At 38.7% G+C, this 22,226-nt stretch overlaps 3 protein-coding genes across 5 annotated transcripts; 1 reads left to right on the top strand and 2 right to left on the bottom strand.

Annotated features, from left to right (window-relative positions):
- The first annotated feature begins 470 nt into the window (after positions 1-470).
- Positions 471-5,189, top strand: odf3b (outer dense fiber of sperm tails 3B). 3 transcript variants are annotated; one of them, XM_053623541.1, is made up of 7 exons: positions 471-690; positions 2,497-2,624; positions 3,714-3,917; positions 4,064-4,165; positions 4,253-4,374; positions 4,471-4,611; positions 4,892-5,189. In XM_053623541.1, exons 2-7 carry the CDS (start codon positions 2,513-2,515, stop codon positions 4,982-4,984), a joined length of 774 nt encoding a protein of 257 aa, XP_053479516.1. In that variant the 5' UTR covers positions 471-690; positions 2,497-2,512; the 3' UTR covers positions 4,985-5,189. The 3 variants fall into 3 exon arrangements, with proteins under 3 accessions (XP_053479516.1, XP_053479517.1, XP_053479515.1); XM_053623542.1 differs by having other exon boundaries at positions 472-690; positions 2,511-2,624; XM_053623540.1 differs by lacking the exon at positions 471-690 and adding an exon at positions 2,832-3,093 and having other exon boundaries at positions 2,511-2,624.
- Positions 5,190-9,014: 3,825 nt separating this feature from the next.
- LOC128606962 (E3 ubiquitin-protein ligase TRIM35-like) lies at positions 9,015-13,907 on the bottom strand. Its single transcript, XM_053623543.1, has 6 exons — positions 13,347-13,907; positions 12,879-12,974; positions 12,533-12,763; positions 12,397-12,419; positions 12,202-12,320; positions 9,015-12,031 (listed from the first exon to the last, which is right to left on the bottom strand). Exons 1-6 carry the CDS (start codon positions 13,749-13,751, stop codon positions 11,487-11,489), a joined length of 1,419 nt encoding a protein of 472 aa, XP_053479518.1. The 5' UTR covers positions 13,752-13,907; the 3' UTR covers positions 9,015-11,486.
- A 4,237-nt stretch (positions 13,908-18,144) lies between these two features.
- LOC128606960 (E3 ubiquitin-protein ligase TRIM35-like) lies at positions 18,145-21,741 on the bottom strand. The gene is made up of 6 exons (XM_053623539.1): positions 21,216-21,741; positions 19,737-19,832; positions 19,313-19,543; positions 19,176-19,198; positions 18,956-19,074; positions 18,145-18,797 (listed from the first exon to the last, which is right to left on the bottom strand). Exons 1-6 carry the CDS (start codon positions 21,618-21,620, stop codon positions 18,253-18,255), a joined length of 1,419 nt encoding a protein of 472 aa, XP_053479514.1. The 5' UTR covers positions 21,621-21,741; the 3' UTR covers positions 18,145-18,252.
- Positions 21,742-22,226: the final 485 nt, after the last annotated feature.

Raw genomic sequence — 22,226 nt, 5'->3', positions numbered from 1 at the left:
TGTGACAATGCCTGTTGTTAAAAAGTTATACCTGGGGCTCAAAATAAAATCACCAAAATATAAACCTGGATACGAAAGCGTCTTTTGCATCTTGCAATCCACAGGTATATCAATTAGTGTAGAGTACTAATGAATGCTTGTTAGCTTTAATTATAGGTCTAATTCATTATAATCTGTAGAGATTGATTGAAAATGACAACTGCCATACAATAAACGATTATGTGACCAGGTGTGTCGAAGTAAGTAAGAGGCAAGTAAGTAAGTAGATTTGATTTATAAATCATATTTAAAACAAGAGTTGATTAAGTGTTGTAGTATAGAGGCAAGTTAAGATCATGTGATATAGCCTATGAAACCCTATATGATTATAGGGTATAATAATCGACCATGGTGGTGGTGTAAGGTGAGGCTGCTCACAAAGCGTGAACTGTCCTTCAAAATGTGTCTCCATGGTGACGCGACGTCATAGTGACAGCGAAGTAAACATTCAGAATCTCAGCTGTTTATATGTGGTCTGAGCTGCACGTGCGTTCCAGCGTCGTCCGCGCGAGCTTCAGTTGCGACATTTCCTAAAATATCACAATATTCCTTTCTCACTTTTTTTCTCTCTGTTTTTTTTTTAATCGGAAAAAGAAAGCACACCGTGCGTTTTTTTTTTTGGTTCTATTAGAGCAAGTTCTCTGATTTCAGGTGAGTGTTAAGAATAGAATTTAGTCTAAATGTAAAAGGACTGCTTGTGATACAGGGTTGTTTGTGTTTAGGAGTGTGATTGGAGGACGACTTTAAAGTGAAGCTGTAGTCATATAATTTCTATTCCATTTCAGGTAAACAAACTAATTCATGTCTGTTAAGTTACTGTTACCGCGTCCTTGCTCGTGCGCTTCGCAATCCCTGTTGCTATGACAACGTAGCATTCACGCGCTCCTTTGCTATTCCTTGTCTTTTCAATCTGAACGATAGAAATTCACCTTCGCATGTTTGTTCTGAACCCAGGATGAGTGCATATTCTCATTCATAGTGGAGATGCATTGTTTCTGGAATGCCTGCACAGCAAAATCAGCAGTGTTGATTTAACACCCACAGTGTGTTGACACTTTCAAAGTCAGATTTACAAATATATGAATTCAACAGAGTAGCATAAATTCACCATTCAACTGGCTGCTTGCACATGGTTATGTTTCATATCCCATATCAGCATTCTTTACACACACACATAGGTAAGGTACATATCTGGCCAAAGAAGAAAGTTAAATTTATAGCAGCTCAGAGAGAGCGCATTTGCTCTGCACCCTCTGTGTGTTCTTAATTTGCCATCACAATTCCACAATTCCTACTCATTCAGTACAAATGAAAGTGTTTATACAGTCCACAGCAAAAAGTCAAATGTAGTTTTATTCTTTAAAATAACTATTTTTTTCTTATCTTGTTTTATATAATTTTTTAGTTATTATTAAAAAATGGCCGGTCTTTTATTTTTGTCGTGGACTGTACAGCAGTGTATGCATGGTCTTACCTTTACTTGTAAATGAAGTCCATTCGCCTATCCTTCTGGACAAACATCTCTATGACTTTGGTGTAAAAGTCCTCTTCATCTTCATTTAGTTTTAAAAGTCTCTGGCATCGGTCTTCCATTATTTATCACTTCCAGTTTTGATTGAAAGTCCAGTTTTGATAAATGCTTTAGGTTTTAGCTTATATATATATATATATATATATATATATATATATATATATATATATATATATATATACATAACCGTCCATTTTTGCAGTCAGGGCAAAAAAATAAATAAATAAACGGACTGATGCGGTGCACTTGACTTTCTCTACTTGACTTTTTTAGCTAGCATATTACCCACAAATTGTGGGCCACAATGCCATTTGTCTGTAATACGTGGAGAAGAATAATAGCAGAACAAGCCCGTATGCTCACACACGCCCCATTCAGTGAGGCAGAGGTACTGGCTGCCTCCCCTCCTGCTTTTTCACTGCGGCGTTATTTCAGATCTGCAAGACTAATATGTTATACACATACGTGAAATACATGACCTAGACTATGGAATGTGAGGACATATAATAAAAGTGTGTACAAACACTACATTGGTGACATACAGAGAGATGAATTGCACGTGCTCAAGTTCAGCAAAAAAAAGAGCAGCTCAACCCAGTTTGTGAGGGATTGCGCAATCCGAGTGGAGGCTCAGCTCGCCGCTGCCTCCCTTCGCGTCGTTCCCCCATATTTGAACAGGAAAATACACAAATTCTGCGATATTGACTATAAAAATCATTGGAATAATTGGAATCATGCAATAATTACATTTCTATCACAGATCAGTGGACAAATATTTATTTATTTTTAATCATTATTATTTTTTTTTTTACATTTCATGATGACTCAGGGGAGGCACAGTATTCATATAAGTCCACTGGACTCAAATAAACACTCTGGGTGTTAATTCATCTCTATGGATTTTACTGTGTGTGTTATTTGTTGAGTTTCTGGAGAGTAGGTATGGCCAGTCCTGATCCGTGGGTTGGTTCCTGGAGGCCTCACAAGCCAAGAGGTCCTATTGCTGCACTGTACCGCGGCCCTGGGCCCAAGTATGCCCTCCCAGCGGTTACAGGTAAATGATCGAGCAAACAGAATCAAAACGAAGGGTCCTGGGCTCTCAGGTTGCTTGTAGACTCTCAGAAAGAAGTGTGCCTAAACTGTACTGTAGCTTTTTATTCCTTTAACGTGTACGAGTGTGAGTCAAATGTAAATCTTAAAAGCGTGACAGTTGCAAATAGACATTTCCATCCATCCATTTTCTATACCGCCTATCCTACAGGGTCACGGGAAACCTGGAGCATGGGGTACAAAGTAGGGTGCACCCTGGACGGGGTGCCAATCCGTCCATCGCAGGGCACAATCACATACACATTCACACACCCTACATACACTACGGACACTTTGGACATGCATGTCTTTGGAATGGAGGAGGAAACCTGAGTACCCGGAGGAAATCCCCGCAGCACGGGGAGAACATACAAACTCCACACACACACAGGGCAGAGGCAGGATTCAGGATATGAACCCCCGACTCTTGCGGCGTGAGGCGACTGTGCTAAACACTAAGACACCATGTGCCCTCAGTAGACTTTTATGACAACTATTTTCAATAATCAAGATTTTCATTTGACTCAGCCTTGTATCTTTCATCTGGAAATGTGGATATAGTGGACCTTTAAAAAAATATGTGGTGTATAATTGGACTGTGATTACACTGTAAAACAGTTACTGTAAAACATTTACTGTAAAACTTACAGCAAATAACTGTGAAACATATTCAGAGTAAAACGCTGTAATACCTTTACAGAGAACATTACTGTTATGTTTACAGTATCATACTGTATATCTTCAGTAATATACTGTAAATTTTGCAAATCAAATACTTGTAATTTAATTATAGTATAAAGTAAACCATAATCCAGTAATGTGCAGAATACAACTAAGCATAAGGTTAACCATGGCAGCTTTATAGTATATAAAAATATGATGATGATGATGATGATGATGATTATTATTATTATTATTATTACATACTAAATGTAGAAAGGTGTATGCTTGAGTGTACCACCCCAGTGACAAGGAATGGTACAGTACCCTTGTTTTTTCTGAGTGTATTGCAATTGTTACAGATTTATTCCTGCATGTGCTTTTTGCTGATCAGGTGAAAGTGGGCATGACCCACGGAAATGGAAAGCTCCTGCATACAGTTTTGGAATACAGCATCAGCAATTAAGCGACAGCTGCTCGCCCGGACCTGGCTACCTCATACCCTCCAATATCACCAGAATCGGACGCGATGGCAACCCTGCGTATTCGCTAAACAGTCGACCCAAAGACCCTCAGCTATTCCAGACCCCAGGACCAGGTTGGAACACACCCACACACACAATGAACCTGCTTACACACGTACGGTAAAGTGTAGCTTGAAGAAAAGTCTAAATATATATATATATATATATATATATATATATATATATATATATATATATATATATTTTTTTTTTTTTGCAGGGACTTATCACCCTGAGACATCAGCAACAGCAACCTTTTATTCTGCTCCTGCATACTCACTGCACCCTCGGACCAAATTGTTCCGTAATGACCAAACACCAGGTACACACTACACCTCAGCATGAATCGCACATCAGATGCAGATTCTTATCCTCTAGCATGGACTAATTCTGTTTTTCCTCCACCCAGGGCCTGCTGCGTACATGCTTCCCCCAGTGCTCGGGCCAAAATCAGTGAGTAAAAGATCTGCCCCGAACATCTCCCTCAGAGGCCGCAGCAATATTGGCAGCTTCCATGAAGATTTAAAGAAGGTAAAAATCACGTGAAATACACGTAAAAAAAAAAAAAAGGAAACGATGGAGATCTATGTTTTTTTTAATGATAATAAATTCCTATGCTTCTCTTAGACACCAGGTCCTGGGACTTACACAGTTGTGGATCCAAACGTGTACAGACCAAAATCCCCGCAGTACAGCATTGTCGGCCGCAACAGCTTTCCTGGAGATACGACCAAGAAGCCAGGGCCTGGAGCTCACTATCCAGAGCAGGTAGGTCATAGATCTTTTTTCTATATAGGACTTTCTATTGACATAGACATAGACATAGTGCCCAAACTGAACCCTAACCTTAACTTCAGTAACTTACATTATTTTTTTTCTTCACAAAAAGTAGTTTCTGTTAAAAATAAGCATGTTTTTATATCTTAGTGGGGACCAAATATCTTCACAAGTATAGGAATATCTGACAGTTTGTACCTTGTGAGCACATGTAGTTGGTATAAATTATCCTTAAAAACTGATGGATATATATACATATATATCTTTGTAGGTGAACTTCACAAGAACCAAAGCTCCCAGCTTCTCCTTTGGTATCCGTCACTCGGAGTACACTGCCCCACTGATCCTGGATATCGCTGATTAACCATCACCTCACTCTTTTCTCTTAATAAAGACTGTGAAGCAGCAGAGACTCGCTAAATAACTCTGCAACACTTCAAATAAACCTTCCACAAATTAATTAGCAAGCCAGTTTACCACTGATCTGAGCCAGAGAACATGAAAATACACAGCTTATGTTTTTTGAGAGCGGTCTAGAGTGCAGTTTCTAAATAAAACTAACAGTTTGATCCATTTGTTGTTCTTACAGTACAATATGAAGAGAAATATACATAGGGCAAACAGCTCTGATCAGTAACATCGCCACATAGTGTCCTTGTTCAAAATCAAGTGGCTTGTAAGTAGTTAAAATGACAAACCGTTTAGTGGTGTTGCATAAATCATTCAATTTCTTACCAATGTGCTATATTTATTTAAAATTAAATGTATGGATTTAAATTTCTGTCGGTTGAGTGGAGTACAGTTAAGTAAAGATTTCCTGGCTGCTAATGAGTCTGCTGTCTCTAACAGTGTATTTAAATGAATGTTAAATGTTGTTGCATCAAGCTGCAGGTAGGTAACCAGTTATTTTAAACGAAATCTCCTTCCCCAACACAATGAACATATAAATGAATCATAACGTGCATTAGACAACAAGATTTCTGACATTATTGCAACATCTCAGAATAGGAAAAATTACTCTGCATTGGGTGAGAGATCCAGTACTATAACTTCTAATATACAACTAATTTGCTTTTCTTATTCGCGGTTAATCCTACAACTAATCAGAACACAAGTCAAATATTAAATACAATGTTTTGTGTGTGTTTATGGTAAATAAGGACACAGTCTCAGTGATGTGAAACCTGGTCATGCAGCACAGTCCTTTACCTGGGTTACACAAAGATTATTGAATGTTAATAGCTCCCTCTTGTGGAGAATCTTCAGTACTGTATGTACATATCTGTGTGAATCGTGTGCTAACTCAGTAAGTGGATTAGCTATTCTCAATTTGCCCCCAGTTGTGACCAGATGTGTGTAGAGTACCCAAACATAATTTGGGTTAATAATGTTAATAATTACTTGAGTAAGAGTAATAAACTATCCCAATGAAAAGACTCAAATAGCAATTAAGCTACTAGTTACTTCGGATCTGATTAAAATGAAGGGAAAAATCCTGAATCTCAGACTACATGGAGAGCTATAAGTCACACCTCTCTTTGAAAGTCTGTCTGTTCTGTTTATACGATATCAAACCTGGGTTCAATATGAATCAGCATATCCCAGTCCTGTGATGAGCATAATAACACACAACCTGACATTTTCAACACAAAATCTCACACACACACACTCCAAAAAAACAAAGGTTTTCCTGACAGTTGACTGTCTTTATTTTCACAGCATGTTAACAACACAAACTTGTCAGCATCTGCATTTAAACAGGACAACAGAGAACAACAGAGACATCATTATATGTGATCTAAACAAATTATTAAAACTACATACTGTATATATTCATGCATGTTTAACAGTAACGGAACGCCATGAATGTAGCGAAGTAACGTTATTAAAAATGAATTTGAGTAAGCGTATAAGTATGGCCAGTTAAACCTACTCTTAAAGTACTTTTTACTCAAGTAAGTGTAATGAAGTAAATGTAGTGCGTTACTACCTACCTCTGATTGTGACTGAGTGAATGTGAATGTATGTGTGTGTGTATGTGTGTGTGTGTGTGTGTGTGTGGTCTCTGTGATGGAATGGCAATGGCATCCCATCCAGGGCTCCCAGTGTTCCTAACCCATGATAAAATCACTACATCTGACTACATTGATGTTCACTGCATATTAGAAGGCTTTTTCAGTAGTTGTGAGGTAGATGATCCAGCATCTCCGCAGCCACATAAACACATTTTGGCAAGCAGCAATTTGTTATTACATAGATTGTATTCACATAACTCCTAGTCACACATTTAGCATATTCATTTTTGTCTTACATTTACAGATAATGCTTAATACTTAGGTACATATGGCCCTGCAAGACCAGCTAGCATTCCTCTAAAAAAAAAAATTAGGACTCTGTCTCAGAACAGCAGGCTCACAGCTCAGACAATGAGCATTAAAAGCATCATACCACACCAATGTGACAAAGAATTGATAGCAAAACACGTGTGCTGTGAGGTTCAGAGTCGGTCTGCCAGTCAGGAGATGTTTTTACAGTGTTTGCAAATACATGTTTTAGGATATTGTCTTCTCTCAGTCATTCCATAGCAAAGTAGAAGATAAAGGAAACATTAGATCTCCTGTCAGACAAGTGTGACTGATGATGGTTTAATGATTTCCCATTCATCTGCTGAATACTTCTGTCTTTTTCAGTGTAACATAACATTAAAGTTAACATTGTCTACTATCCACTACTATTTTACTTTTACTGTTATTTAGTATCTCAAAAGTTAATTCTTTCACTCAGTCATCTTCAGTAAACACTAAATCCTGGTCAGGGTAAGGATGTTTTCCGAACGCGAAGTGAAGTACAGGCTTGTTTGTGTTAAAATCAATATAATACACACTCTCTCATGGCTTAATGCTTTATTATTGACCGTGATAATTTGCATTGGCACACTACTTCAAAACAGCTATTATCATGGCTCCCAGGTGCAATTCTATCGTGGACCACTAGGGGCACCCTGACTGTGCTTGCAGAACTTCTTCTGTTGTCTCACTGATTTCCTGTTTTATCATGCTCACCTGTTTGTTGTTTTTCTTTATTAGTTAACCTATTTAAGTTCCCTGTTTTCTTTCATTTGTGGCTGGAGCAGTATGTTCAGGTTATGTTATGGTCTTCCTTCCTTCCTTCCTTCCTTCCTTCCTTCCTTCCTTGTATTATACTTAGTCTTTTTGTAGTGTTGGGTCCGAGTCGAGACCAAGTGCTTAACCAAAAGTCCAAAAGGGACCGAGCTGGACTCAAGTCCGAGTCCTTAATTGCAGAGTCCAGAAAGTAATTAAATTCTAAAAAAGATTCGAAATTGCAATTGTAAGCTCAACACTGAGCTGTTAGATTAATATTTTAACCTTCACAAACCAATTGCAACATAAATGTAACAAAAAATACCTCTTTTACATTGTGGCATTGCTATTTAATATTTTTTTTTAATAAAAAAAAAAAATAGTTTCAATAAAAAAGGGATATAGAGGTATACGTAGAACTTTTATTATATTACAAGTGTATAAAAATACAAAATAACCTGTTTTGTTATAGTATCACCCTATTTTGTGTCCTCCAGTTCGAGTTGACATTTTAGTTATTTGATAGAGATAGAGTGTACAGAGTAGAGTTACATTCAGCAGCATGTCATAACAAGGTTCATGCTTTATTACTGCTTTTAATCTGTCTATGAATCACAACAAACTCATTTCTGGAACACAGCTCTGTTCTTCCTTTTTCATTTTAATTTCTAAAATGAATTAAAAAAAAATCCCCATCAGCAGGTTTATGATATTCACTACATTAATAAGTACATTTCACATGAAATCCAAGACTGGAATCACCAAATGCTAATGTTTAGGGGCGGGCGATATGACTACAATCTTATTTAAATTGTTTATTAGACTGCTCACTTTAAGACCTAATGCACTGATCCAATATACTGTATTGACACACCTCCGATTTTTACAACAATTTTTACTCCCAACTGTTTACATTCACTTAAGATATAACCGACTGTGTTTGCATGAATACTCAGCCAGACCTGCATTTTGACATGATGTGTGTGTATTTATTTGACTGCCCAAGCGTAATAAGCCACTAAAGAGAATTTAATAGTCTCTATGCACGAACGCTGCTTCCATATTATGGGGCAGTGGTGGCTTGGCAGTTAAGGCGCTGGGTTACTGATCGGAGGTCAGGGGTTCAAGCCCCAGTGCTGCCAAGCTCCCACTGTTGGGCCCTTGAGCAAGGCCCTTAACCCTCTCTGCTCCAGCGGTGCTGTATCATGGCTGACCCTGTGCTCTGACCCCAGCTTCCTGACATGCTGGGGTATGTGAAGAAAAGAATTTCACTGTGCTGTAATGTATATGTGACCAATAAAGACTCATCATTATTTCCGGTAGAATCTCAGCCAGCGACTTTACTTTTGTATAGCATTAAATATATAGTGAAGTGTACTACCAGCAAAACTCGGATTCATTTTATTCATTCAGCTATTATAGGTATTATTGTTATTATTATTATAGTATTATTAGTATTATATATAATTCTATTAATGGCTTCCAGAAAGTTAAGGTATCAACAGCAGGAAGACAATAGTTCGGCCGAACATGTTTCAATGTTTATATGTTTAAATGCGTCTTCATATTTTTTTTAGTCTGCATCAGTGATTAAAAGTAAATGTAATGAAGGTTAATGTTTTATTTAAAAAACAAACTCAAGTAAAAGTACTATGATTTAACTATACTCAAAAAAGTACCATTACAATGAACCATGTACTCAAGTTGTCAGGGACTGGAGGAGGAGGTGGATGCAAGTGCAGATAATTTATTGTATAAAGTACATTTTAATTAGATAAATAAATACAAATAATGCAAAGACAGGAATGAACTGACAGAAAACGGAGACTTAGCTAGATTCGCTAGTCGGATATAGCATGAGAATACTCACCCTAAAAATTGTCGATGTAACTCGAAATATATAAGCCCTTCTCTTTCTTACTGTTGGGTGTAACAACTGACTGCCTCACAATATAACTAATATCATTCACAGTAATCTGGGGAAGGTATTGTAAACATTGAGTGTAATAAGTCTTACTTTCCTGCGCCATCTTTACACAGTTATCACCAAAGCGGCTTCTGGCGCGGCACCGGATGTAACTGAGCTGGCTGAGATAAAACACAGAAGCGATTGAGCATAGAGTTCATTTGGTACACGATGAGGCAGATTTCTGTGCGCACTTCAGGTGTGTGAAGAAAAGCCATATAGTCAGGAAGGGAGAGTACGTTCGTTCATAATCCAAGTCCAGGATTGAGTACCCAACTCTATCTTTTTGATAGTTTAAGTATTTCTAGCCTTGTTTATATAGTATTTCTGGTTGTTCTGGTTCCCTGGTGTTTCCTGGTTTTCTGGTTCCTCGTGTCTGTTTCCCTGTGTCCTGTTTTTTTTAAAATAAAGAAGTTCTGCACATATATCCGCCTCCATGGACTTTCCCCCTTAACAGAATGCTCCAGCTACACATGGATGCAACAGAACTCCAGTGCTGTGATGGGAGTGGGTTTTGGCTCTTGAGGTTCACCTATAGGAGGTATATTTGGGGCAGTGGGATAGACTGGATTAGGAGACGGTTTGTGGTTAGAAGCTGGAGGCTCGCCGCTGCACTCGTACCCCGCCCCACTGAGATCATCGGCTCCCTGCTGAGGACGTCGCAACCTCAGCAAGACCTCTGTGTCTTGCTGAGGTTGTCACCCTACTTCCCTGTCTTGCTGCGGATGTTGCTCTGCTTTGTTCAGCTGAGGACATCGCTCTGCTTCATGGTCCCATTACGGCCATCAACCTCCGCCCGTCCCAGCTGGTGAATTTACCCTTCCACCCCAACCCCGCCCCCCACCTTGTTGGCACAGCACTGCTCCCTTGCTCATCTGGGGACGTCCCTCCGCCTCCCATCTCGGCTGGTGACGTTGTTCCGCCTCTCGTCTTGGCTGGGGACGTCGCTCTGCCTCCCGTCTCTGCTGGGGACGTCGCTCCGCCTCCTGTCTTGGCTGGGGACGTCGCTCCGCCTCCCGTCTCGGCTGGGGACGTCGCTCCACCTTCCGTCTTGGGTGGGGATGTCGCTCTGCCTCCCGCCTTGGGTGGGGACCCCGCTCCTTTCCATTTGATGTTATTTGTACTATACATAGTCTTTTTGATAGTTTAATTATTTTCTAGCCTTGTTTATATAGTATTCCTTAGTTTCTGGTTGTTTTGGTACCCTGGTGTTTCCTGGTTTTCTGGTGTTCTTAGTGTCCGTTTCCCTGTGTTCTGTTTTTTTAAAAGAAGTTCTGCATCCATGTCCATGGACACTCCCCCATGACAGCTATTAGCTACACAAACGTCCCTGATTCTTCTATTGTCCTTGACAGGGGTGTCCAATCTTTTCTGCCAAGGGCCGGTGTGGGTGTAGGTTTTCATTCCAATCAAGTAGGAGCCACACCTGATTCCACCTGGTGTTTATACAGTTGAGCTTGGCTTTCAATAGATTCAGGTGTGGCTTCTGCTTGGGAAGAGTGAAAACCTACACCCACACCGGCGGTTTCCAGAGAAGATTGGACAAGCCTGCTCTATGATCATTCAATTTTATACTGTCACATATCCATGTTTGTACAGTACAGTGAAATATTGTATTGCTAGAAAACTAGGGACAGCCATGATCCAGCATATCTTGTAGGGATTTCAGGATTTCCTCAATGACCAATCAGTGGCAGGTTGGCAATGCAGGGATTTGAATTCATAACTTTCTGAGTAAGACACCACCACTGCTCAAAATGATTGTTTAGCCTGAGTTAAGTCATTGTGTCAGGTATTATCTAACTGTGCATCTGAATGGTCACTGAAGACTTTACTGGTAATATTCTCAGAGGATGGAGTTTGCAGTGGCTGTAAAAATAAGGGAAAACTCTCTCCCTAAAAGATTGTTTAAAGATGTGCAGACAGATGTTACGGGCTGAGTCAGTAAAGATCACCTTTCCCTTGTTAAAGTCCACGGTAACCCTGATCCTCTCAATCTTCTTGCTAACCCGCAACAGCGTCAGGATCTCAGGTGCATATCCTTTACCGTATTTGTCATTGCAAAAGCCCACATACCACAACCCAAACCGCGAGAGATTTTCTCTGTGCTCATACACAGACTCTGAGATGATTCCCACGGCCCAGGCTGTGTTGTCTCCAACCTCGACATCCCAGCAGTGTGTGCCTGAATTAAAGCCCTCAGAGCCTATGACGCTCACATAACCCTCAAACCTCTCTGAGTTATCAGGAAGCTGCTGAAGCTCGCCTTTATACGCCACCGTGATCAGATCATCAGACACTATGAGGCCAGCGTGGGCAGTGTTGGGGTCAAACACCACAGGGGCTAGAAAGAGAGAGGGAAAAAGAGAACGAAGAGGTGTGAAAAAAGCTATATACTACATACTTTTCATGGAAGTTTTCTTGAGCTACTTCAGAAAATTAAAAAAAGAACTGAATTATGAATAAGTAGCATTGAAAAAAACAAACTTGCAGTACAATACCCTTAGTACTCACTGTATTGTACAAAGCCGTGCATCTTCTCTGACACTTGGAAGCTCAGGTTGCTCAGATGCTTTGCCACATTGATCAGAACTCCAGATAATTTCTCTGGATTTTCTAGTTTGGCTTGAGTTCTAGAAGAAAATTAGAAAGTTTAGTTTGGAGTGAGAATAAAAGAGGAGACCAAAAAACAGTCTATGTTTTACTCACCTTTCAAGTAAAGCATTGTAGTTCTACAAAGAAAAAAAAGAAATATAAATACAGTGTTAATTGTACGAAAAGAACAAATGAACCATACAATAATTTCACAAGTAGTAGCTGAAACAAATGCGGTCTGCTGTTTTACCAACAGAAATGGCAAATCTTCTCCTTGTATCTGTTTCTCAATGGCATTGATGGTGTCAATGACACTGGATATTTTAATTGTGATCTTGTCAATCTTTTTCTTCATTGTCTGACTTCTCTGCTCCTCTTCCTCTTTCAGTGCAGTTATTCTGGCCTCCTCTTCATTCCAGAGAAACTGGTGAAGCTTCTTGAATTCTCCCCTGACCATTGCCTCTGTGTGTTGGCTCTGCTTCTAGAGAGAGAGAGAGAGAGAGAGAGAGAGAGAGAGAGAGAGAGATACAGATACAGAGTATATGTAAATATCTTTATTGAAATATAACAGTACTTAAAGTACTCTTGGTCCTCACCTTAATATGCTCTCTGGTATTAACACAGGACTGTTTGAAGTCCTCATAGATTTTAATCTTCTCATGTAAGGGCTTCAGTTTCATTTTGAGTGCCTGCTGCAAGGGGGGTTAAAACAAGGAAATATTACAAAAATAAATACTGTGTAATAGATCAGCAAACCAATACTTTTTACTACGTCTCAAATATCTGAACATGTGCATTGCACAAGACTTTCAGGAAAATTATGTTGTCAAAATCAGCCTTTTGTTTTTCCATTAGCAAGGCAGAAAGTTCAAAAGTCTGGGAGGACTCGTTTGACAGGACTTTGCACTCCATGGGCTCTGCAAAGAATATCTTTCTTTAAACATGACTGAAGTTTACATATTTGCTCTAAAACATTAGCCAATTGTAAATGTGAAGCATTAAAAACTAAAGATACAAGAAAATATGTATTGTATTGTATTTAAAATGTTAAACTACCTCCATACCTTGAGGTCTTGTGATGCTTCCCGTATGGAGCAGACAGTGTGCCTGCTGTGTAATGTGGAGTCCTTGCACTTGGTGCAGAGAGGCCTCTGATCCTTTACACAGAACAGAGTAAGAGCTTTATGGTGTATACTGCAGAGCCCCTCCATTTCCACTGACATCCTCCGGTTCCGCTCCTTCAGTACCGCCTCGCACATGTTGTGCAGCACGATGTTCAATGGAGGCTCAGGGGTGGAGGACACGGTCCTGCAGATGGGACACTCTTGAGCTCCTCGCTGCTGCCAGAAAGTGTGCAGGCAGCTTTTACAGATGCTGTGGGAGCAGGACAGGAGTAAAGGCTCCCTGAAGATATCACAGCACACAGGACAGGAGAAATCATCTTCAGTCAGAGAGGGTCTGGAAGCCATGTTGTCGCATGTAGAGGCAGTGGAGCATCTGTCTCTCCTGGTAGCCTTCTGAAATTTATACTGAATACAGAGCTGTAGGGTGGAGCCAGTGTGAACAGTCACACTGGACACAAACACACACACACACACACACACACACACACACACACACGCACACACACACACACACACACACACACACAGAGAGAGAGAGAGAGACACACACAGAACTGTTTGCACTAATGATTAGCCATTAGATTCATTTTACAACTGTTTAAAAAAAGTTCATGTAGAGATTAACATGGCAACCCTGCAAAAATAGAACTATTTAAATCAACTTGATGTTTGAATTTATAAACTTCTAACCAAGACATTTAATAAGTAATTAAATGAATAGAAATAGACTTTAAACAACATGTTTTTGGATGTTCAGTTCATCATAGCAAAAGCAACTTAATGGTTCATGATAAACCTGTAACAGAATGTAACAGCTCAACTCCAGAAATGTCTATTTCTAGCCTGCATATGAAGATTGTTTGTAGTACTCATACTAGAGTATTTCAGATTCCTTTCCATTTTTAACCTGTGAGTGCTGTCTTTAACTCTTTCATGTTTTAGATTATAAAGAATCACACCTAAGATCATAGAGGACATCATTTCTGGCTCAGAAAATCTGGAAGCCTACGTGCGAATGATATGGTATGTATGAAATGTTGACAGGGGACATATTTTAAGAATGGAACAGTGAGATTAATTGTCAAGATAACTTGATTAATGGACATTGCGATAATAAAAAAATTATTTTCTACACCATGACCTTTTACCCAGATGTTGCCTGAACTTTGGCACAGATATTGTACTGAATTAAGAGTAAATATGCTTGCATTATAGATGTGGAAATCGGTAATATTGAGGTTATAGACCTATCTGTATAAGGTTTTGTTTCTGTAAACAATTCTGCATTATCTGATTTGGGTAAGTAGAATCTGATAATATTGAATTTCTATGTTTAGTGTGTAAAAATATATTTTTTGTCTGCTTAGAAAATGCCAACTAAAAGTTAAAGTTAATGTTAATTTGTAAGATCTGCTCAAGTGTGTGAATTAACAAATATTTTTAAAAGAGCGGTGAAATTAAAGAGCAGATACAGTCGGGTCCAAAAGTATTCGGACAGTGGTGCAATTTTCGTAATTTTGCCTCCGTACACAACCACAATATGTGTGGTTAATGTCTCTTTTCATTTATATGCTGATGATAACCAGTTGTACATATCGTTGAAAGCTGGTGACTCCATTCAACCACTGTTGGACTGTCTTGACGATATTAAAAAATGGTCAACAAATAATTTTCTCCAACTTAATGAAGACAAAACCAAAATAATTGTTTTTGGTACCCATGAGATTGAGAGATGGTCTCACAAATGAGCTCCGTAATCAGTTCCCCTCAAATTTTTATGATAGGAACCTTGGTATCATCCTGGACTCAGAATTATGCTTAACCAAGCAAATAAATTTGGTCGTTATGAATAGTTTTTTTTTTTTTTTTTAATCAATTATGGATTATTTCTAAACTTAAAACATTTTTGTCTTTCCGAGATTTGGAGAAGGTTATTCATGCTTTTATCACATCATGCTTAGATTATTGTAATTCATTGTACTTCGGTCTTCCTCAGTCATCTCTTGCTCGTCTCCAGATGGTTCAGAATGCAGCTGCAAGGCTGTTGACCAAGGCAAAGAAATTTGATCATGTAAGATTCTGTTGTTTGTCTTTAAAAATCTTAATGATCAAGCTCCTTCTTATCTCAAAGATCTTCTTACAACACATTCATCTAACAGATTTCTAAGATCTTCTGACAGGTTTCTTCTGTATGTCCCTCGAGCCCGTTTAAAAACTAAGGGGATAGAGCTTTTTCAGTTGCTGCCCCTCATTTATGGAATCATTTGCCACTGGATATCTGCCTTGCATCTTCAATTACCACTTTTAAAAAGAGGCTGAAAACATATCTCTTCTCCCAGGCATTTTAATCAAATTTTTACTATTGTCTGTTGTCTGTCTTTATTTGGTTTTATTCTGTTTTCTATTTTACTTTTCTTTACTCTGTTCAGCACTTTGGTCAGCTTTGCTGTGTTAAATGTGCTTTATAAATAAAATTTACTTACTTTCTTAATTTACACAATAGATTTGAACTAAAGCAATCCCGATGTGATCGAATGAAGACATTCAGCTTTAATTCAATGGCTTTTACAAAAATATTGCATTAACCATTTAGGAATTACTGCCATTTTTTCAGAGTCCCTCCATTTTCACAGGCTCAAAAGTAATTGGACATAATCATAAATATAAGGACTCTATAAGGATTATTTTTAATACTTAAAAGGATGGAACCCACAGACATCAGCAAAGATCTCCATTGAGATGCTTTGCCAGGCCTTTACTGTACCCACCTTCAGTTGCTGCTTGTTTGTGGGTCTTTCTGCCTTCAGTTTTGCCTTCAGTAAGTGAAAAGTAGCTCAATTGGGTTGAGGTCAGTTGACTGATTCTGCCATTTAAGAACATTACATTTCTTTGCCTTAAGAAGCCCTTGGGTTGCTTTTGCAGTATGTTTTGGGTCATTATCCATCTATACTGTGAACTGTACCGTCCTGTTGGTTTTGCAGCATTTGACCGAATCTGAGCAGAAAATATAGCTCTATACACTACAGAATTCATCCTGATACTTCTATCAGCGGTCACATCATCAATAAACACCAGTGACCCAGTTCCGTTGGCAGCCACACATGCCCATGCCATAACACTTCCTCCACCATGTTTGCAGATGGTGTACCAACTACAATACACAAGGACGATGATGAATATCAGCTTTAGCACTTTATTCAAGAAGAAATATCCAAGCACAGTAAGTAATCTGCAAGTCAAATAAATGTAATTTCCAATCAATGATTGCGCCACACAAGGCAAAATAATGGAAAGATCACAGTAACAAGAAACTTAATTGAAACGCGATTGAATAATTTGTCTTTAACATGAAAATGATTTGTCTGATTAGATTATTGAACAGATTGCTCATCAAATTTAAAGCTGGCTTAAACATAGTTCCCACACCACAGTAATGTTCTTTATTTTTTACTTGCAATTAATTCAGAGAAACAAGAATATCCCTTAACTTCTGGAAACTCCCAATACTCTCTCAATACTCTCTGAATAGTCTCTCAATACTGTGCTTGTTCACTTTAAATCAGGCATGAGAATCTTATGGCCCTTAGGCTGGGACTGGCCTGATAAATTTTATAATCTGGCCCACCAAATGAATTTAGAATCAAATTTATAAGTTAAAATGGTTTTGTGGACTTTAATTAAATTGAATGTTTTGCAAAAAGAACTAGTGCCATAAACTCAGCTACAGACAACATATGCTAATGATATGTAATTCTTTATTAGCAAACAAAAAAATGTTATCATGTCACTTTCCAAAATAACTAATTTTGGGGTTTCACAATGGGGTTGCAAGGCACCTATATATTTCATTCACTGTGTGCAAGACAGGAGAGCTCACCCTTGGGAGCTGCCAGTCCATCACAGGGCACCATCCACACACTCATACACACACATCTAAGGGCAATTTAGTATAGCCAGTGCACCCATCTACAGAACACACTACTTACTGTGCTGAATGGTAGCATTGCCTCATTTGAAATTTCCCCGAGATGTGAATGAGTACATAAGTGTGTGTATGTGTGTGGGTTTGGTGCCTTTGTTGTAGCCTCAGATTCCTGTTCTTGGCTGACAGAAGTGGAACCCAGTGGGATCTTATAAAAATATTAATAATAATAATAATAATAATAATAATAATAAAAAGCAGTGATGGCTTGAAGGTTAAGGCTCTGGGTTACTGATCGGAAGGTCGGGGGTTCAAGCCCCTGTGCTGCCAAGCTGCCACAGTTGGGCCCTTGAGCAAGGCCTTTAACCCTCTCTTCTCCAGGGGCGCTGTATCATGGCTGACCCTGTGCTCTGACCCCAACTTCCTAACATGCTGGGGTATACAAAGAAAATAATTTTACTGTGCTGCACTGTATAAGTGACAAACAAAGACTCATTATCTTCTGCTGTTGTATTTCACCATGTTGTGCATTCTGAGATGCTTTTCTGCTCACCATAGTTGTAAAGAGTGACTACTTGAGTTACAGTAGCCTTCCTGTCTGCTCAAATTACAGAGGCCATTATCATCTGTCCACCTGCAGAACTACCACTCACTGGATGTTTTTTTGTTCATCATTCTGTATAAACTCTGTAGACTGTTCTGCAGGGAAGTTCAGCACTTTGCAGCACTTGCTGATTGGATAATTGCATGAGTGAGCAGGTGTACAGGTGCTCTCATTAAAGTGGCCTGTGAGATATATGTACATACATTATATATATAATACACACACATTTGGCTTTTTTTTGGTAGGGAATAGTCTGTTCATCTGCAATGTACATAATAAGATACCATTTAAAGAGACACAGCTTTGGTGTCTGGTATTATCTAACTGTGTATCTGAATGGGCATTGAAGATTTTGCTGGTAATATTCTCAGAGGATGGAGTTTGCAGTGGCTGTAAAAGTAAGGGAAAATCCTCTCCCTAAAAGATTGTTTGAAGATGTGCAGACAGATGTTACGGGCTGAGTCAGTAAAGATCACTTTGCCTTTGTCAAAGTCCACTTGAACCCTTATTCTCTGGATTGTCTTGTTAACCCGCAGAGGGGTCACGAACTCAGGTGCATATCCTTTACCATATTTGCCGTTAGAGAAACCTATATACCATATACCAAACCGTGAGTGGTTCTCTCTCTGCTTACACACAGACTCTGAGATGATTCCCACGGCCCAGGCTGTGTTGTCTCCAACCTCAACATCCCAGCAGTGTGTGCCTGAATTAAAGCCCTCAGAGCCTATGACGCTCACATAACCCTCAAACCTCTCTGAGTTATCAGGAAGCTGCTGAAGCTCGCCTTTATACGCCACCGTGATCAGATCATCAGACACTATGAGGCCAGCGTGGGCAGTGTTAGGGTCTAGTGAAACAGGGGCTAAAGTGAGAAAGAAGACAGAGATGGTGAGAGTGGTCTATGGTCATTTTTATGAATTGTGATACTGTTTTTTTTTTTTTTTTTTTTTTTTTAAAAAGAACTGAATTAGGTAAACAGTAATAGTTTCACATTTGTAATGCATCATGCTTAGTACTCACTGTATTGTACAAAGCCGTGCATCTTCTTTGACACTTGGAAGCTCAGGTTGCTCAGATGCTTTGCCACATTGATCAGAACTCCAGATAATTTCTCTGGATTTTCTAGTTTGGCTTGAGTTCTAGAAGAAAATTCAGAAATTTAGAAAGGCATGGAGTGCAGTTAGTTTGGAGTGAGAATAACAGAGGAGACCAAAACTGTGGAAATCTGTGTTTTGCTCACCTTTCAAGTGAAGCACTGTAGTTCTACAAATCAAGAAATATAAATTCAGTGTTAATTTTGCCAAAAGAGCAAATTATTGAATGATACTATAGTATAGTAGTAATTATAGTACTATTATTGAACAAAAGCTCATTTACCAGTAAAAATGACAAATCTTCTCCTTGTATCTGTTTCTCAACTGCATTGATGGTATCCAATACACTAGATATTTGAATTGTGATCTTGTCAATCTTTTTCTTCATTGTCTGACTTCTCTGCTCCTCTTCCTCTTTCAGTGCAGTTATTCTGGCCTCCTCTTCATCCCAGAGAAACTGGTGAAGCTTTTCAAATTCCCTCCTGATCATTGTCTCTGTGTTTTTGCTTTGTTTCTAGAGAAATATACAGTGTACAGTATATATCGAGTTGTCAGTTTATCACGTGCAGCTACTGTATACATCCAGGGGCATACTGTACTTTGACCAACTATAGCCCAGCCTAGTTGGTCAGCCACACTGTCCTAGTTGGTGTAGATGTCTTCTATTGGAATAAGTAATGTACACTTGAAATCATTTTAGTCCTCACCTTAATGTGCTCTCCAGTATTAAGACAGGATTGTCTGAAGTCCGTATAGATTCTAATCTTCTCATGTAAGGGCTTCAGTTTCATCTGGAGTACATGCTGCATAGGGGTGAAACAAGGAACCATTACTATTACTATTACTATTATTATTTGAAAATCTGTATCTGTATGTCAGTAGCATGCTGCCTGTGTATGTAGGAAATGCATGTACATATCAGCTCAGCAGCTTTTGGGGTTCCCAGACCTAACCATTTCTTTGCTGCACAGTTTGACATTGGACATATTAAATAATAATAACTTGCTGCATTCTAATATCACATATCTTGGTGTAATATTATTTCCCCCAGGTGTGTGTTTACAATTGGTAACAGCATTCAATTGTCATTTATTTCAAATAGGTCAATAGTGAAATGTATATAATAATTAAACACTTAGCTAATTGTTTTTATGTGATTTATGTGATTTACTGACAAAAGGAATTATGGAATGCACAGGCAAGTGTGAACCAAGCATACTGAGAAATTATACTTGAAAAGTGTTTCAAAAACTTTCTTTAATGAAAGTGGAAGCATCCAGCCCAAAAATGCACTCAAGTGAAAGTCTAAAAGTTGCTACTTTTAAATGAACTCAGGTATTAAAAAGTAAAAAGTACACGTTTTTAACTGATGAAATTAGGTTTAACACAGCGGATGATGAGCTTTTTACATGGATCAGTTTGATTGGATGCTTTAAGCCAAAATACGAATAACATGTGTGGTTATTAGATTAGAGAAGACGAGCCCTTCGAGAATCGTAAGTGCTTTGAATATCTAAATATAAATTAAATAAATAAAAAGTTGTATTTTTTTTGGAGGGTGTGGGGGGGGGGGGATTAACTAATCACCATGGAGATATGATACAAGTACGAAAGTGGATTGACCGTTTTCTGTACAGCTGAAATGAATGAAGTTTATATTTACTTATATTTCGGTTTCACTTGATCAAATTTCTGTCTGTTTTAAGAGCTGCTGGTTGTTAATATGATGATCACTCACTTGCTTCTGGTTACATTAAACCAGTGTCAATTGTTTTGGTCATTGTATTAACTATAGGATATAGTATGTGTATGTGCCTGATACATGGTGAAGTTGTTTGCAAAGTTGTTTGCAAAGTTCTGCATGTGTAGACAAAAGAAAATACTCAATGTAACTAAACACCTTATGTAGGTGAGTTATTCTGTCACTGTGTATTGTGTAAGATTCTCTTTAATATTATGCTGTCAAATACGACGTTCTGGGAGGACCTGTTTAACAGAACATTTGACCCGTCAACTAAAGATTACGTGTTTAAAGAATGACTTAAGTACACATTTCATCTGTCAAACACTCTGTACTACTCATAGTGACGAACAGTAAAAACTGTTCTCATAAACCAACAGTGTAAATGTATAACGAGAATGTGTACTGGATATTCTATGTTAATCCTGAGAAACTACCTCCATACCTTGAGGTCTTGTGATGCTTCCCGTATGGAGCAGACAGTGTGCCTGCTGTGTAATCTGGAGTCCTTGCACTTGGTGCAGAGAGGCCTCTGATCCTTTACACAGAACAGGGTAAGAACTTCATGGTGTATACTGCAGAGCCCCTCCATTTCCACTGACATCCTCCGGTTCCGCTCCTTCATTACCGCCTCGCACATGTTGTGCAGCACGATGTTCAATGGAGGCTCAGGGGTGGAGGACACGGTCCTGCAGATGGGACACTCTTGAGCTCCTCGCTGCTGCCAGAAAGTGTGCAGGCAGCTTTTACAGATGCTGTGGGAGCAGGACAGGAGTAAAGGTTCACTGAAGATGTCATAGCACACAGGACAGGAGAAATCATCTTCAGTCAGAGAGGGTCTGGATGCCATGTTGTCGCATGTAGAGATAGTTGAGCATGTGTCTCTTCTGCTTAGTTTTATCCTAAATACAGAGCTGTAGGGTGGAGCCAGTGTGAACAGTTCTATTGGATAGACACAAGTATGCACATGAAAAGACAGAAGTATGCAAATATGCTAATCTTTTTGACTAATTTGCTTTCTGGAAGACTAACCTTCTTCTTTGTCTCCCAGTGCATTCATAATACATGATAATTTGTTTCTTAACAGTTTAATTAGAGTGGGAATCCAGTGATAGAAGATGACAATAAATTGTAATTCTATTTCTAAATTGAATTTATATTATATATCGTTGTATTTTCAGTGCATATTTTGAATACCAGTTTTGATGGTTTTATATTTTTAAATCTGCTGCCGAGTTTGTAGTACCGGCTCACGTCAAATCCATTATGAGTCAGAACATAATACACAGGATCAACACCGGAAAAGTATGTTTGCTTTGTGAACGAGAAGTTTATTTGCGTTCGCTGGATTAAATACTTCGCATTCTTTGCTATGTTTACATCTTGAGTGTTGACTGACTTTTTCCTGTCCTAGAATACAAATTAATCGAATACACTATACCGTAATAGAAGCTGA

Source organism: Ictalurus furcatus, chromosome 4 (genome assembly GCF_023375685.1).
Source record: "Ictalurus furcatus strain D&B chromosome 4, Billie_1.0, whole genome shotgun sequence".
Lineage (NCBI taxonomy): Eukaryota > Metazoa > Chordata > Actinopteri > Siluriformes > Ictaluridae > Ictalurus > Ictalurus furcatus.
Note: the sequence above shows the minus strand (reverse complement) of the source record. Positions and strands in the feature narration are given on the sequence as shown.